At 36.0% G+C, this 14,847-nt stretch overlaps 2 protein-coding genes across 5 annotated transcripts; one reads left to right on the top strand and one right to left on the bottom strand.

Annotated features, from left to right (window-relative positions):
• Nucleotides 1-353: 353 nt before the first annotated feature.
• LOC112574984 (N(G),N(G)-dimethylarginine dimethylaminohydrolase 1-like) lies at nt 354-12,915 on the top strand. 4 transcript variants are annotated; one of them, XM_025256453.1, is made up of 6 exons: nt 354-787; nt 1,855-1,957; nt 2,460-2,659; nt 3,987-4,118; nt 7,600-7,746; nt 8,312-8,448. In XM_025256453.1, exons 1-5 carry the CDS (start codon nt 503-505, stop codon nt 7,744-7,746), a joined length of 867 nt encoding a protein of 288 aa, XP_025112238.1. In that variant the 5' UTR covers nt 354-502; the 3' UTR covers nt 8,312-8,448. The 4 variants fall into 4 exon arrangements, with proteins under 4 accessions (XP_025112238.1, XP_025112239.1, XP_025112236.1 ...); XM_025256454.1 differs by lacking the exon at nt 8,312-8,448 and adding an exon at nt 8,146-8,170; XM_025256451.1 differs by lacking the exon at nt 7,600-7,746 and having other exon boundaries at nt 8,312-12,915.
• Nucleotides 12,022-14,642, bottom strand: LOC112574985. Its single transcript, XM_025256456.1, has one exon. The coding sequence runs from the start codon at nt 14,411-14,413 to the stop codon at nt 13,925-13,927; it is 489 nt and encodes a 162-aa protein (XP_025112241.1). The 5' UTR covers nt 14,414-14,642; the 3' UTR covers nt 12,022-13,924.
• Between the last annotated feature and the right edge of the window lie 205 nt (nt 14,643-14,847).

Here is a 14,847-nt window from a genome sequence, read left to right as displayed (position 1 = left end):
CGTCTGCTAAGTGAAGTTACTTTTGTAAACAGAATTTTAAACTGTATAGCTATTAGTAAGACCGACCACAGTAAGCCGACTTTACACTCATAAATCGGCTATTTACTGCCCCTCTGACGGAAACCGAAGGAGTGGCTGCCAGTTAACAACAACCCCCTTTATATTGTCACTTTTAAAATATGCCATTGCGCGGGTGTCAGGTTGGTTTCTGATGACTCAACGGAAAACCGGTTTGCGGTCATTTGTTTATTTGCTTTTGGTAAGATTTTAGCCTTTGTTCTATTTCTTATTTACTTTTTCATGAGTTGTTTATAAGTTTCTATGAAAAATAAACAATTTACAATAAGAAAAAGAGAAGCAAACAACTTTTATGGTTTGGGCGTGTCTGCATTTTAAAACAGAGGTTATCGTAGGCCCAACCGGAAGAGTGCTTCAAGGGAGATAAGTCGTACTTGTGAAAAGAGCGCCGAAGCGAAGTCACCGACAGGTTAGTGTTTGCAAAATGGCGAATCCCTTCCAGTGCAACTATGCGATTATTTGCCGTATTCCGGACTCTTTTGCTCAGCGGTCAGTCGGAGCTGAAAATATTCCTGGAGGTCTGAACTTGCAGAAAGCAAGAGAAGAGTATGATACGATTCGAGAGGTCCTGAAAAACTGTGACGTAAATTTAATCGAACTACAGGAAGACGAAAACTATCCTGACTGCTGTTTCGTTGAGGACTGCGCTGTTGTGATCGGGGGTACAGCACTTGTTACTCGTCCCGGACACCCATCACGAACAGGAGAGGTATGTTATTTTATTATTTAGGGATAATAGCATTCAGTAAACTTAAAACTTGTGAGAAACTATATGAAACTTAATTTCCTGTTTCCATACCTATAGCAAATGCAGGAACAGAGTCATTGACACACATACAGTCACTGCACGCTATTATGCGACCCGCCGCGGCACAGTAAATAGATGACATTTACGAGTAGACGGCCCTAGAGAAAATCGAGTTACTGACAGGTCATTTGTTTCCGTTTTTTTTTTTTTATATTAGTAATTCTACATTGTTCATAGAAATGAAAATAAAATATTTCAGTATCGAGGAAGTGGAAAATAGTTTTTTCCAGTTATTTCTGTTACAGCCTTTCTGTTTCATATTAGACAGAGGATGACATTACAGCATTTTCTGAGCATTCCTGTCTCAAGGTTTCATGTCTAATGTTTGAAACAAAAACGTTGAGCATTTATTTTGGGGTTGTTTTTTTTTTGTCTTACCAATTTTTTTTGTGAATCAAATGAATGAACTACTTTTAATTCATGTGTGCTGAAGTTAATTGAAAACAGTTAATGTTTATTTTATAAAGGATCTAAAATATAATTATTACTAGTACTTATATTATTTATTAGTAGAAAGCTGCTATCTTGGGGTTGGTTTGCTGTTGTTAGAAGGGGGCAGGTCTGAGGGCCTGTGACTCAACCCCACCCATTGCACACCCAGCAGCAGTGACTTATAAGAAGGAAAGGTAGAAAAGCAGAGGCTGGAGAGGCATAAACATCACCCTTCAAATGACAAGCTATAGAGACAAATATGAACTACTTCATAAGTTACTACCTTTATGACCACAAGCTATGGAACCATTACTTTTTGAATTTTAAAAGAAAAAATATCTGAAATATGAATTGTCAGTTGACTAATAAATCTTTTCAATTGCAACTGTATTTAGTTACAAACTAGGAGGTACATTCTGTTAGTGGTTTCTTATATTTAGTCTTAATTTATAAATGGTTTGTTAATTGTGAGTATTTTTTAAATTCTTTTGTTTATTTGTTTATGGAACTGAATATTCTTTTATTTCTTATTTCAGGTAGGGGAAATACGAAGAGTGTTGAAACAGGATATGCGATTGGTAGTGAAGGAAGTGGGAGATGCCAAAGCTACACTAGATGGTGGTGATGTCTTGTTCACAGGTGACTGGATGTTCAGCATTACACTAAAGCTTTTAATAGAGTCCAACATATTTCATTCTTTTGTGTCACGAACATATTCATACATTAACTTATGCACACATCACCTCTATGGGCAACACACATCACACATGTGAGATTGTGATTGACTATTTTTGATAAGACTACTCTGAAATTTAGCTAAATGACCAAAAAGAAGATTACATTTGAAGTTGAAGAGATCTTTGTGTTCACTTGCCAATGGGAAAATTAAGTGAACATAAAGATCTCATTATCAAATATAGCCTTCTCACTGACCTTTTAGCTATACAAGTTTTAAACCAGCCTTGTTAAATATTGTCAATAATAACACTAATAATCATCATAAGAAAATGCAAATTCGATCCATAATAGATTTAATAAAATAAAATATTAGTATATTTAAATGTAAATTTAAAAGGGGATATGCTGCCAGAGACGTGTAATATCCATGTAGCAAAGACTAATGATTTTAATTTGATTGCAGGGAAAGAGATCTTTGTTGGCGTTGGGAAACGTACTAATGCACTGGGAGCAAAGGCAGTGGCTGAGGCTTTTCAAGACCACACTGTGTCCATGGTGGAGATAGGCAAGTCTGATCTGCTTCACTTGAAGGATGGATTTGCAATGGCTGGTCGTGAAATTATGGCAGTATCACCAGGCATTGACGTGGCAGTCATTCTAAAGGTGTGTTATTTTTTTCTTTTTTTATTCTGACTCAAGAACTCAGGTATTTCATCTATTTGACACTTTTCTTTTCGATCCTCATTTAAATACTATAAAATACCTTTTAAAATATCTATATCAAAGTCAAACACATGTTTTTGGCTGTGTGGTACATTAGTATCTTTTACATATATATATATTAAATCAACATTTTGCATACAAGTTTGTGGACCATATAATAAGGGATGTACCTTGAATGTTAAGAGGTAATATTCTTATCAGCATCCTGTTAAAAGAACATGTATGTAACTAAGACTTATGTTTTGCGTGAAATAAAAATCATATGCAGCTCTTTTTTGATAGGATAGTTTGATGGGGATTTTCTTCATTTTTAATTAAGTTAAAAAAAGATTCCTTTCAGTATAGAGATTACGTATTATAGGCTTCTTAGCACACATACACAGTTGCTTCAAATAAATCCCAAGTATCATCTGGTATTTCCAACGACTTTTCCAAAACAATTCTTTAGCTGGTTGCAAGGTGTAAAACAATTTACTCCTTCTTAGGGTGAACGCTTCTCAGCTAGGTTAGCTTCGTACATCACATCGCACTGTGAATGAATACTACTGTTACCTTCAGGACTTGTTCTAGTATTTGTTACTTCCCTTAAAGCTGAAAAAGTCAATGAATTGGGTATTTTGTCTTGTTTAAAAGTAGGCACAGTTTCTGTTGGTCAAGCGCCGTGTTCGTGGCATTTGCTGTTTACTCAGTTAAACATAGATTTGTACTCCAACAACCAAAAATTATTAGCAAATAGTAATATTTCAATTCTAGTATATTTTCTAATAAAATTTGTTTGACACTATATGTTTGTATATAATGTGTAAATATTTTGTGAAAATTTTGACCTGCTTTCCTGGTCTTCTGTCTGTCCCATACAGTTACAATCTTCCATTTGAATTTAGTACAAACAAAACTTATATTTCTTAAAAGTCACGCTACATATATGTTTAAAAAGTGCTCTTTACAACAGTGCATCACAGATGATTGTCTTTTTTGTAGGTTAATAGTTATAAATATTCAAAAACTATTTCTCACGGGCTTATCAGCCCATAGTCAACCTTAGCTAGCTCAATTTCAATTTCCATTATTTACAGACCAGGATACTAAACCTATTGTTGTGTAATAAACAGTTATCAATGGGTTACAGCTGGGGAATCTATGGTAGACTGCACTTTCTTCTTTTTACATTTCAGTTTGCTGTCAGTCACATTTGCAGAATAAAAATTATTGCTGTGTATCATTTTCTGTTTTAGTTTCATATTGTCATATTTTATGCCTTTATCAGAAAATGCAAGATGTTGCAAGCTACCCATACAAAGTGATGCAGTTGGACTCAAGGGAGGCAGCAGATATGTTGTACATCAATGGACGTTTGATTCATCATGTTCGTACTGAAATGGGAGACACCAGCTATGGGGTGAGTTTATAACATAATGATGGTTTGGTTGATCTTGAGTTTTTGGCATAATAACAGTCAGATTTTTTTTCTTCAAGATTAATCAGCATAGTGGGGTCTTCGTGTACGGTTTTTAAATGGTAACCTGAGTTCAAAATGAAAGTTACTGAGGTTATCAAAACATGGTGCTATCATTTGTTATAGTTATTGATTATTTTATTTATTTTGTTGAGAAAAGCACATGTTTCAACCTGAATTTTAAACATTGAAAGTGTGGAACTGGACTATCAATATGAGCACTCTGAGCATGTGCTAATGAGGCATTGTGTGTTCGTGAGGCATTGTCCAGTCAGTACACCTACTTTGTTGTTGCAAGAAAACAAAGACCATGTGAGAACTGCCGCGTTCAAAAGCTTGTAACTTGCCCAGATTTTAGGAATTGTAGTATCTTTTAAGTAATTAACCCACTCATAAGTTTGCACTCAGGTTAGCCATTTAAAAACCTTAAATAAATTTATTTTTAAAAAGTGAAGAAGAAGTGGAAAAACAATCTCTAATGTCTATATATTGACTAAGCCAGGAGGGACTAACCAATAACATTTGGATTTGATATGTGTGTGTGTGCACACATTTGGTGTGTCAAATATTTGCATACTTGTTATGCCTGTTTAGACCACAGATAAATGTAAAAATAATTTTTTTCCTCCAGAAATCATGTTGACTTTCTTGACTACTGAGTTAAGTAAAGGTGATACCCTTCAGAAACCTTTATCAAATTTTGTATGGAATCTGGGTTAAGAAAGAAAACAATATTTTTTTCCTTTTGATAGCTCTCATTTTTATTTTAATGGTTTGAATTATATTGTTTTTGTTAACTATTTAAAGAAGGTAGCATATGGAAAAACATATATTGCACATGATAAAATCATATCAGCACATAGTTGACTGCTCCATCATTGTAAAATATTATTTTTAACTAAATGTCTTTTTGATTCTTTGCACATAGGCACAAGTGTTTGAAACACTGTGTGGGTGTATATATATATACAAGCAAATTCCTGCATATAAACTTCAAATTATATCACCATTCCCAGCAAATAAGTCAGGGAATTTTTATTAAAAGAGAACTTATGTTGGTGTGTGTGTAGGGGAAGAGAGAGAACATGCTACACTAACACATACATAAGACATTTCAAACTTTTGATTTTAATTTATAGTTAAAAGAAAAAAACTATGTTGAACCATCCTGCCTCTTAGTTGAGAACTTTCAGGGGCCAAGTGTGTAGTTTTACTAACTGGATGCTAACTGTAAGCAGTCGGCTAAATTATTAATCCTAAATTAATATTTAAGCATGTTAGTTGACCGCAAGGCGTTAGCATCCAACAAAGGGTGACTATTCACCTTGTACCTGGTCTTACTTCTTCCATGGCTTTCTTTTCTCATTCAGTGTAGCTTGTAGTTTTATGTCCATGACTGAAATCACTTAGAATGCAGGCATATTTATTAATAAGGTTCTCATAGTTTAGTTTATGAGAATTTTTCATTTGTATGGTGTCTTTGAAAAAAATGTTTTGTGTTGTTAGCTGATGCTCTTTTTTTTGTCCAGAGGTTTGGATGAGAAATTTGTATAGTGGGTGAAAAGAGTGTGGCAATAAACCCCCCTAACTCAAGAGTTATTAGAGACTCCCAAGAAATTAAACTCTCAAAAATGTATCCGGACAGCAATGACTTTGTAGAAGTAGCTAATATTTGGTGTTTCCACTAGTACCTTAAACTGATGTTCTGCATGCTAATAGCCACACTGACATAGCAGGGTTGTTCTTAACTCTTTCCAAAAGAACAACACTTCATTCTTCAGTTTTCAAGCCATTAAATAAATAACATGAGACAAAAATAAAAAGGGTAAAAAAAGATTAAAACTAAATATTAATTCTTTACAAAGAAGGCAGTTCTAAATAATGAATTAGAGGGAGTTAACCATGGTTTCTTTATAAAGAGGCAGTAGTAAATATGAATTAAAGGGGGTAATCATATTTTCCTCATAAAGACAGCAGTAGTAAATACAAACAGCTGCTTTTCTTCATTTGCATCTGCATGCACAATATCAGTAGAGATGTCAACATAGCACTGTCATGTTGTTTTGTTTTTTCCATATACATATATTTTGGATGCAGGGCACAGCTCCCATGTTTAAATTGCCCATTGGGATTAATAAAGTCTGTTGTTATTGTTATTGTTATGTTAATGTATTGGAAGTGCTTTCATGGTAATTGAAATATATAACATCAAGAATTAACTCAACAAGAACTTCTGGTTTGTGGAAAACAAAATACAAGGTCTATGAATTGGATGTGATGACAAAGAAGCTATAACACATGCTACTTTGGAGTGTGAAACTTGTTTTTTTGTAACTTTATGGTGGGAACATTTTGTGATTCAAAATAATCATAGAGAACAAACTACCTTGCGAATTATCAATTCGTTTCTGGCGTGAGCACATGCAACTGCATTCCAAGATTTTTTCCCACTGATAGTTCTCTTTGTGCTTCTCACACTTTGGCTGCATGAATTACCTGGATAGTTTTCTCGTGGAGAAGCATAAAGCTAGTTAGTTAGAGAACCAGCATCCAAAAATCCTGAGCAATTTTGGTGCTGGATATGTGTATATTACCTCTGTTGTCTTAATACAAATATAATTTTGTATATTTGTAAATGCTGTTGTAAGTGACAAGAGTTTTGTTGAATTATAATAATAGTTTTGGATGAAGTGCCTTGTGTCAGTAATAATCTTATAATATTAAACTATTATTATGTGAAATTTTTTGGTCAAGAACAAGAGTAATATATTTATGAACAATAAAAGACTATGTAAACATGTCAAATAAAAGTTTGCCCTTTACTATTTAAGAAATTTCTGACAATTAATCTTAAATACAAGTGTTACAGTTTCTGTAGCATTATATCCTGCTGAAGGAGAAAAACTAGTGATGAAGAGATGGGTGGCATCTTAAGTTCTAAAATCTATTTAAATATAAGAAATCAAGCATTTGAGCACGTCGTGTAAATATATATATTTATGTGTGAGAGCAACTTTGTATTTTAAAAAGAACTTTTGAGTTTTTTATCTTTTGCATGAAAATCTTTTAGCACTTCTGTCACACTTCTATTAACCAAGCTTCACTTAAGAGTAAGCAAGCTTTGTCATGGCATGACGCCTGCAGTCTTAGCCTCGGCTTACCAAGACTTTCAACAGAAAGCTTGGTGGAAATAAATAGAAGGTGCATGGATCACTTTTTGCCAGGAGGCCTGTTTCTGGAAACTTCCCTAACCTGAGTGAAATTCTCTGAATTGGCTGCTGGCATGTTGGAAGAGATTTTTTGGCATGAAAAAGAAAAATGGAACTGAAATGATTCCTTGCTTCTCGGGCATGATCTGTTTTCTGGGAATGATGTCCAAAACTTTTTTAACAACTGGTACATCTCAGCACACATTAATACACAGGAGTTGATGAAGCTGGCAGATCCAGACTTGGAGCGGCATGAAATGAAAATTGGCAATCTAAGTGCCGGTCAAAGAGTCCTGTCTCGTCTCCTTGTGCCTATACTGAAGCTGAAGTACTACAAGCATATCATCTCCTCCCTTCCTTAGGTATTGTGACGGTCATTTTCTCCCAAGGAATGCCACGAGAAGCATGTCTGATTTTATATTATTCATTCTTGCAATTTGCTTAAAAAATAATTAGCTGCTTTGATTACCGTGACTAAAAAGTTTTCTATGCTGAAATTATAACGAAGAAAAGTTTTAGAGCTCATTTTGGGAAATCTGAAAGTCAGATGATGTGTGTGTTGAAACTTCCATCAATTTACTTAGCTGTTAGCATTTTTTTTTCTGAAATAGGATTCTGTTATGTGCTGTGTTGTGTTTATGGAAGTGAGTTATCTGTGGGTGGAGTTTGTTGTGCTCCTCAAAAGGTATGCAGCTTAATCAGTTTCATTTTACAGTCACCAGAGATGTTAATCCTTAATTATACTTAAGGTTAAGTTAAAGAAATTGGATGAGAAGATTCCTTACATGCTGCAGGCTGCTGGTATTGTGTTAAAGAGTGCTTTTGTGACACTTGGAAAAGTAAGTCTGTAATTACTTTCTTTTCATTATAACCTGACATTTAACTTCTTACTTACAGTTTATGTTAATACAATTGTTTACTTTCCAGAAATTGGATGAGAAGATTCCTTACACACGCCACCATGTGCAGATGAGTGAACTGAGAAAGGTTGGGGGTACGCTAAGCTCTTTGTTCATCCCCATAAACATTCAGCGTGCACCAAAGATGTTCTCTTCAGACATAACAAATGCTGATCTGGGAGCCTACACTACCTGGACAGTTCTTCATTAATACTATAAGATTTATTTTTGCCTGCTGGAAAAAACCCAATGTAAAATGGCAGGCAATTGACCAAATAAAATTTCAGTTTCTAGAAAGGTATTGTGGAAGTCAAGGTTTAGGTATGTTTTAAATATTACCTTTTGTGCACTTTGAAATAAGAATTGGTATAAAGATGTGACTATGGGAACTGGCATTTAATTTGGTTAATTTCTAGTTGTAAGATTTGAGAAGTCTGCCATTTGATGACAATGTCTGCCACTTTTGCCAAGATAGTCACTCGCCTACTTCCTCAAAGAGGGGAGTTGTCAACAGTTTTATTTAATCTATTGGTGGAAATGTTCATCTACTTCCATGAGACAACCATGAATATTGTGTATTTTCATACTTGAGAATATAATGCAAAGCTGTAAAGAACGAAAAAGATCCAGAGGTCTTTTGCCCAGTAAATTGAAACTTATTTTTGATACCAACTCATAACCAAAAAGGCTTGTTTATAAATTTTTTTCGTCTCCATTGCAAATATTAAGACCTTTTACAATTTTGTGAAACTTCAGAATCATGATTTTCTGGGGGGAAAGGAAGAATGAAAGAAGTTAATTAATTAACTATGGGGTAAGAGGTGTTTACAACAAAAAAAAAAATCAAGTGCCATGAAAAAAACCTAATACCCAGGCCTGTGCACAGGTGTCACATGCAGAGAACCTTCTTGAAACAAGATACGCAGTATAGAAATGACACTGTTGTGCAAAGATATCACTTGAGCAGGGCAAGTTTCTACGAATAGGTTGTCTGCAATAAATCATGGCTGTTTGTTTGATGATGACTTCTTTCCTCCAAATAGTCACACAACATCATTTGGGCCACGAGCAGAGGTAGCTTTGTTATGTACTTCTGGGAGATCCATGGAAGATTGAATAAGATGTGTTTTGATCTGTTTCCCTGTTAATGATAGGTCCCCCTCTTTTATGTACTTCCTGGGTGGTGGAAATCCAGACTTGTGGGTTAAACTGGCTGGTAAACTGAAGCTTGTCGACATGTCCCCCTTAGGTCTTCTTCGTATCTCTGGTAAAATCCAGTGAATCATGGGTGACATTCCTGACTACTCTTCAGGTCTTTAGGTGTCTGATGTGAAGCTGTGCCTATCACCAATACAGTGAAGGTTGGCAGTCCTGGGATCAGCTCTTGTCTGGGGCACGCTGTTCTTTCTCTATGTGGCATGTGTTTACAGGCCTGGCTGCCTTGCCGTGATATAGCCTTAGTTGCTATCTCAGCATAAAACATCAATCCCTTCCCCCTCCTGACTGCTTTTTAGGTGTCTGATATGAAGCTGAAACACCTTAGGTTCCTGACTGCTTTTTAAGTCTTCAGTTGTTGAAGTTGAGACTAAAATGTCTGGCTTATGTTCTTGATTGTTTTGGTTTTTTTTGTAGGAGGCAATTTTTTCTGCTTGTAGTATTTTGAATGTGGGTATTTCTTTTGGTGGTCAGAATCCATCGTTGGTTACTGTTTTGGCACAACTTTGACACTGGGGGAAAAAAGAAGAAAGAGCAAGAGATGCAGAGAGAAAAAAATTTCATTTTTCATATATGCCTCTGCTTATGTAGCAAAAGAGCTTGCTATACTAGTTGCTTGTATTACAAGTTGTCAGAGCAAGCTTTATTGGATTTGTTTTCTTTCTTTTTCCTTTGCTTTTCAGTTTGTTGAAAGATGTTGCTTTGTACATTTGATATGGAATATCGCAAAGGCTGAAGGATTGTAGGGGAAAGTAATGACCCTTAAACAGTAAATATGTTTTATGTCTCCAGTTGTCAGAAGCATAAGACCTTTTACACAAGAGAGTAGTTGTAATATTTTCAACCACATTTCTTGTTTTTTGAATTTTGTAGTTAAAACACATGGTGTAATAAATCTTAAATTTTGTTGCATTAATCATGTTTTAACCGAAAAGGAGCTTTTGATTTCGATGTGTTTCCCCATGTGTGATAATTTGTCAACAACAGATGATAAAACGCCATATTGTGTTTCCAAACATTGTACTGTTTGTTTTCCATTCAGAGGCCTGATGAGATTTTCTTTTCTTCTTCATTTGTGATTTGCCCATCTTTTTGCACATTTTTATTTCAGGCTATTAGAATGGAACAATGTAAATGCCCTTAAAAACTGGTTCTTCCATGATAATAGCTTATAAGCCTTATTGACCCTTTTGAATTTGTATCCTGTTGTGTCCATTGTCAGTCTCATTAAAGTAAGCTAGGGTGCATTGTACATCACACATTTTTGCCATACTTCAGTCCAGAATCTTTGGAACAAAATTCGGACACTCATCAATGTCGTAAATGTGCCTATCAATGCCCACACATTATGCAATTGCATCCAACTTGTTTCCCCCTTCACTACTGCTCAGGAGTTCACATCTGATGCTGTTGTTGCTGTTTGAAATTTAAGCTAGTAGGTAGGTGACACCCTCATAACATTGTACTCAAATGTGATTCAATGAAAATTAATACTTTGTAGCCATATTGGCCACTTGGAAGGTCCTTTTGAAAATATTTTTGGCTGCATTAAATTACACTGAATTTCTGGGTGTCTCTCCTTGTTTTAGTGACCATGTCTGTTGTCAGTAGTATTACAACTTACTGTCATAATATAGTCCCCCATCTTTAGTGCACAAGCTTCTTAAAAAAATAAAAACAAAGGCCTTATATTAAATATAGTCTTGCTGTAGCTTCCTTTACAACTGTATTTCTAGTTTACCATATTCTCTTCCCTTATGTGCAGAAAGTTTGGCATCAGCACACTGCACATGAAGCTATTGAAATACATTTTAATCTCTTATTCCTTATAAGAACAAATTTGTAAAGATAATAGTTAAGTGGCATAAATTATTTTAAACTGCTTTACTTGAGTATAATGGTGCTCTTAAGTTGTTAAAGCTGTATAGCTGTTGCTGCCACAGTTTCAAAACTCTGTTGAAATTATGCCTAAGATTAAAGAAAAAGAGAATGCTGGTCTTGTATTGAATATTGAATGCACTGGATGCCTTTGTTGCTGATTGATTGTTATTTCTAGCAATACCATAGCTTGTGCAGAAAAACGATAGCCAGAAATTTATGTTCATCTTGCAGCATTAAACATATTTCATTTCCCCTGTCTTTTTTTTCAACAGACACCATTGCATCTTCAACATTTTTTCAGAAACTTTGTTTCATGTCATCACTCTGTAATGAGCATTTGAGGTTCATAACAGATATTAAATTGTTCAGTGTACTCTTTGGTTCATGTTGTTAATGCTAATAAATAAATTAGAGTAAGATACTGTTACCGATGTACAATATTCCAGCCATTCTTCCTGACTCCTATTCACCCATCCCCATAGTTCACATACTTATTAGTGTAGCTCAGCTGCTGTATGAAAATCACTCTTTGTTGTTTAAATGCAGGGTAGGGTTTTGCTGCTGTAGACATGTATCTCATTTGGATGTAGATATTTTTAGCTTAAACATTATCTAGATGCATAAGAAAAAGCTTATAGCTTCTGTAGCTAGATGTTTTGTCAGGTATGCAAAGTATTAGCAGTCTGACAAATGTGATCTAGTTTTCCATTTATTCAACCAAAAGTCTATGACATTTAGATGTTTTGGTGCATTCAAATAATTTGTCAGCTGATCCAGTATTACCAACTGAAAGTTTTTATTACAAGCGAAATCCATGATTTTGTGTTCTATTCAACAATAGCAACTCACAGGAACTAGGCTTGGGGTTTTTTTCTTTTTTGACAGGGAAATCAGTGTTTTAAGCCTGACCCAGAAGAGAGTCAGTGCATGTACACCTCACCCATACTGCTTGTACAAACATCCATATAAGCATTAACAGTTTGCTTTTGGACATTTCCATGCCTTGAAAAAGTTAATGTGTTCAAATATAAGTGCACTTTAATTAGAAGACTTTTGAGTGAAATTCAGACATTTTTTGTATATTTGAGCATGCATGTTAGTGAATTTTCTCTTCAAACAGAGGGTTAAATCTTAAACATGGTTGTGTGGAGGAAGATATTTGCTGCAGTAAAAACATACATTTGTGTCATTCATAATTTTATCATTTTGGAATACTTCAGTGTGTTGAAAGTTATTTAACTTGCAATTGGAAACACCAAATTTTTGCTCACAAAACATGGTCAGCAATCTGGATCTTTAAGTAGCAGATGTTCACAACAACTTAACAAACGTTGTTTTAATACTATATGTATTTACATTTGAATGCTTTGCATACAACATTCTGAACTGTTGGACTTTACACCTTCGATGTACATATGTTTCCACTTAGATACATTCCTTTTTCATGGTGATGATGATGTTAGACACTGTTTGAGCTTCATAGACACTGTTTATTAACTTCCAAAAATGTATTTTTCAATAAATACTTATTCTGAAGTGCAATCGTTGGTGATGAAGATGATGTGTGCCTGTTTGAAGCAACCATGCTTTTTTAAGCTGACATGTCTTCTATTAAGACTATAGCAGGAAGTTTGGGGTTGGTGGAATTATTGGAAGCAGCAATCGACAGAGGGGCAACAAGGATGCAGGAGTTAATGTAATTTAAATTTGAAGAGAAATATACCAAATTTTCTTTGGCTCATTTTCTCATTACATGTGTAAAAAAAGCATACAAACAGAATGTTATGTGAACTGTAAGTCTGTGCCAGTAACTACGTGTGCCAGCTCAGCACATTAAGTATTTACCATATTGACACAGTCAAGAAAACACGACTTGTTGGATCAGTTATTGCTGTTCGAATATTTATATGCAGAATGAAATATCGTTAAAGTAAAGAGTAGCAGAAGAGGTGCATTCCCCTTATTTTTTTTGTGCTTTTGTTTTCAGCATAGGGTTTTTGAATGTCCACAAAAATTGCAGTGAGATCCACTAAGTGTTCACAGGGTTGTGCATAAACGAGCGTGCAATCACAGGCAAGACACACACACTGTAAGATTGTGATTTTGAGAAAACACCATTTACAACTTCGTGGGCTTGTTCGTTTAGTTCACTGATCGGAGGTCTATATACAGATTTCTACTGTGATGTTAATGGCAAAGATGAGATCTGCCTGAGCACCTTATTTCATACAGTGGAGATATATATATATATATGAATAACTTGAGATCGTGCATCGGTGTCTAAAATTTCCATTCATCACTTTAATGCCATATGCAGAAGATTCCATTACAGTCCTACCCCAAAACTTCTTAAAGATTTATTAAAATGCAAGCAACAAAGCTAGAACATAAAAACAGCATTAATATATATTTAAACACATCAGTTAATTGACAGAGGGAAACTGCTGGCCACTGAACGATCTCACAATTAAGCAGGTGGAGGGGGATAAGGCAACTATTTTGACATCACTGACTGAGAGGTCAGCAGTCAATGCTTCCCTTGTCATCAGACGTCGGTGTCATCCTTCACATACTCGAAGTTCAGCCCCATTGCCACCAGACGTTGTGGCGGATGCTCTCGTATCGTGCTGATAGCCGTAGGCCTCAATACCCGCTTGAAGACCTCGTCCCTCTGCTCCCTCGACAGGGTCTTCCTTTTGACCTCTGACCCCTTCTCTCGGCTCTTCCTCGCCTCGATGCTTCTGGAGGTGTTCGTGGGCGGCGGCTCATACAAGCGCTTGACGATGTCGTCTACCAGGTGGCGCGACAGGACCCGGAAAGCGGAAGCGCGTGGGATGAGGCAATGGTAGTCCGACCAGAACTCCGACATGCGCAGGACGTAGTTCTTCAGCAGCTGATCCTCGCGCCGTTTGCGAAGCTGATCCATGTTGGGATACTCGCTGGACTGTCGGTAGTGTAGATTAAGAGGCTTGCCGTAGTAGACATGCCGGATGTTGTTGTTCAGAATGTTGTGGTAGGTGAGATTGAACGCCATTTTTGCTGGCCAGCGAATAGTCTGGAAGGATGGTGTAAAAGTTGAGAAGAGTTGTAGTAGAAGGCAGGGGAGGGCGGCACCAGCTTCACGCGTGGTGACGTTTGAAGGTGCGATACTTGTCGTCTGCTCGCGATCTAACAACTGTCAGGTTTGACGCCGGGACAAGGGATATCGTGACACAAGAACAAGACCATCATCTACCGGCTGACGCCCATCTCCTGCGATTTATTCTGGAAAAAAGGAAAAGCTGGGTTAACTTTCATTTCGTTCATTTTCGTTTTCTCTCGATCCGTGCAACGGTTAATAAATTCTGGTATTTCGCTTCCATTTCATCTTTGCCCATTCATATTCCTGTTAGTTTCAGAAAGATTTCCTGTAGAACTCCTCAGACAGAGCATACTACAATTAAATGCGGTCAATAAAATGTGAGTAGT

The sequence above is a fragment of the Pomacea canaliculata genome, linkage group LG11 (assembly GCF_003073045.1).
Source record: "Pomacea canaliculata isolate SZHN2017 linkage group LG11, ASM307304v1, whole genome shotgun sequence".
In the NCBI taxonomy this organism is placed as follows: domain Eukaryota; kingdom Metazoa; phylum Mollusca; class Gastropoda; order Architaenioglossa; family Ampullariidae; genus Pomacea; species Pomacea canaliculata.
This window is presented reverse-complemented; position numbering and strand designations above follow the sequence as displayed.

Coding starts and splice junctions, on each gene's coding strand:
- LOC112574984 (XM_025256451.1), top strand. CDS start 503: ATGGCGAATCCCTTCCAGTGCAACTATGCGATTATTTGCCGTATTCCG. Junction 1,958..2,459: donor TGGTGATGTCTTGTTCACAG/GTGACTGGATGT, acceptor ATTTGATTGCAG/GGAAAGAGATCTTTGTTGGC. Junction 4,119..8,311: donor TGGGAGACACCAGCTATGGG/GTGAGTTTATAA, acceptor TTTACTTTCCAG/AAATTGGATGAGAAGATTCC.
- LOC112574985 (XM_025256456.1), bottom strand. CDS start 14,413: ATGGCGTTCAATCTCACCTACCACAACATTCTGAACAACAACATCCGG.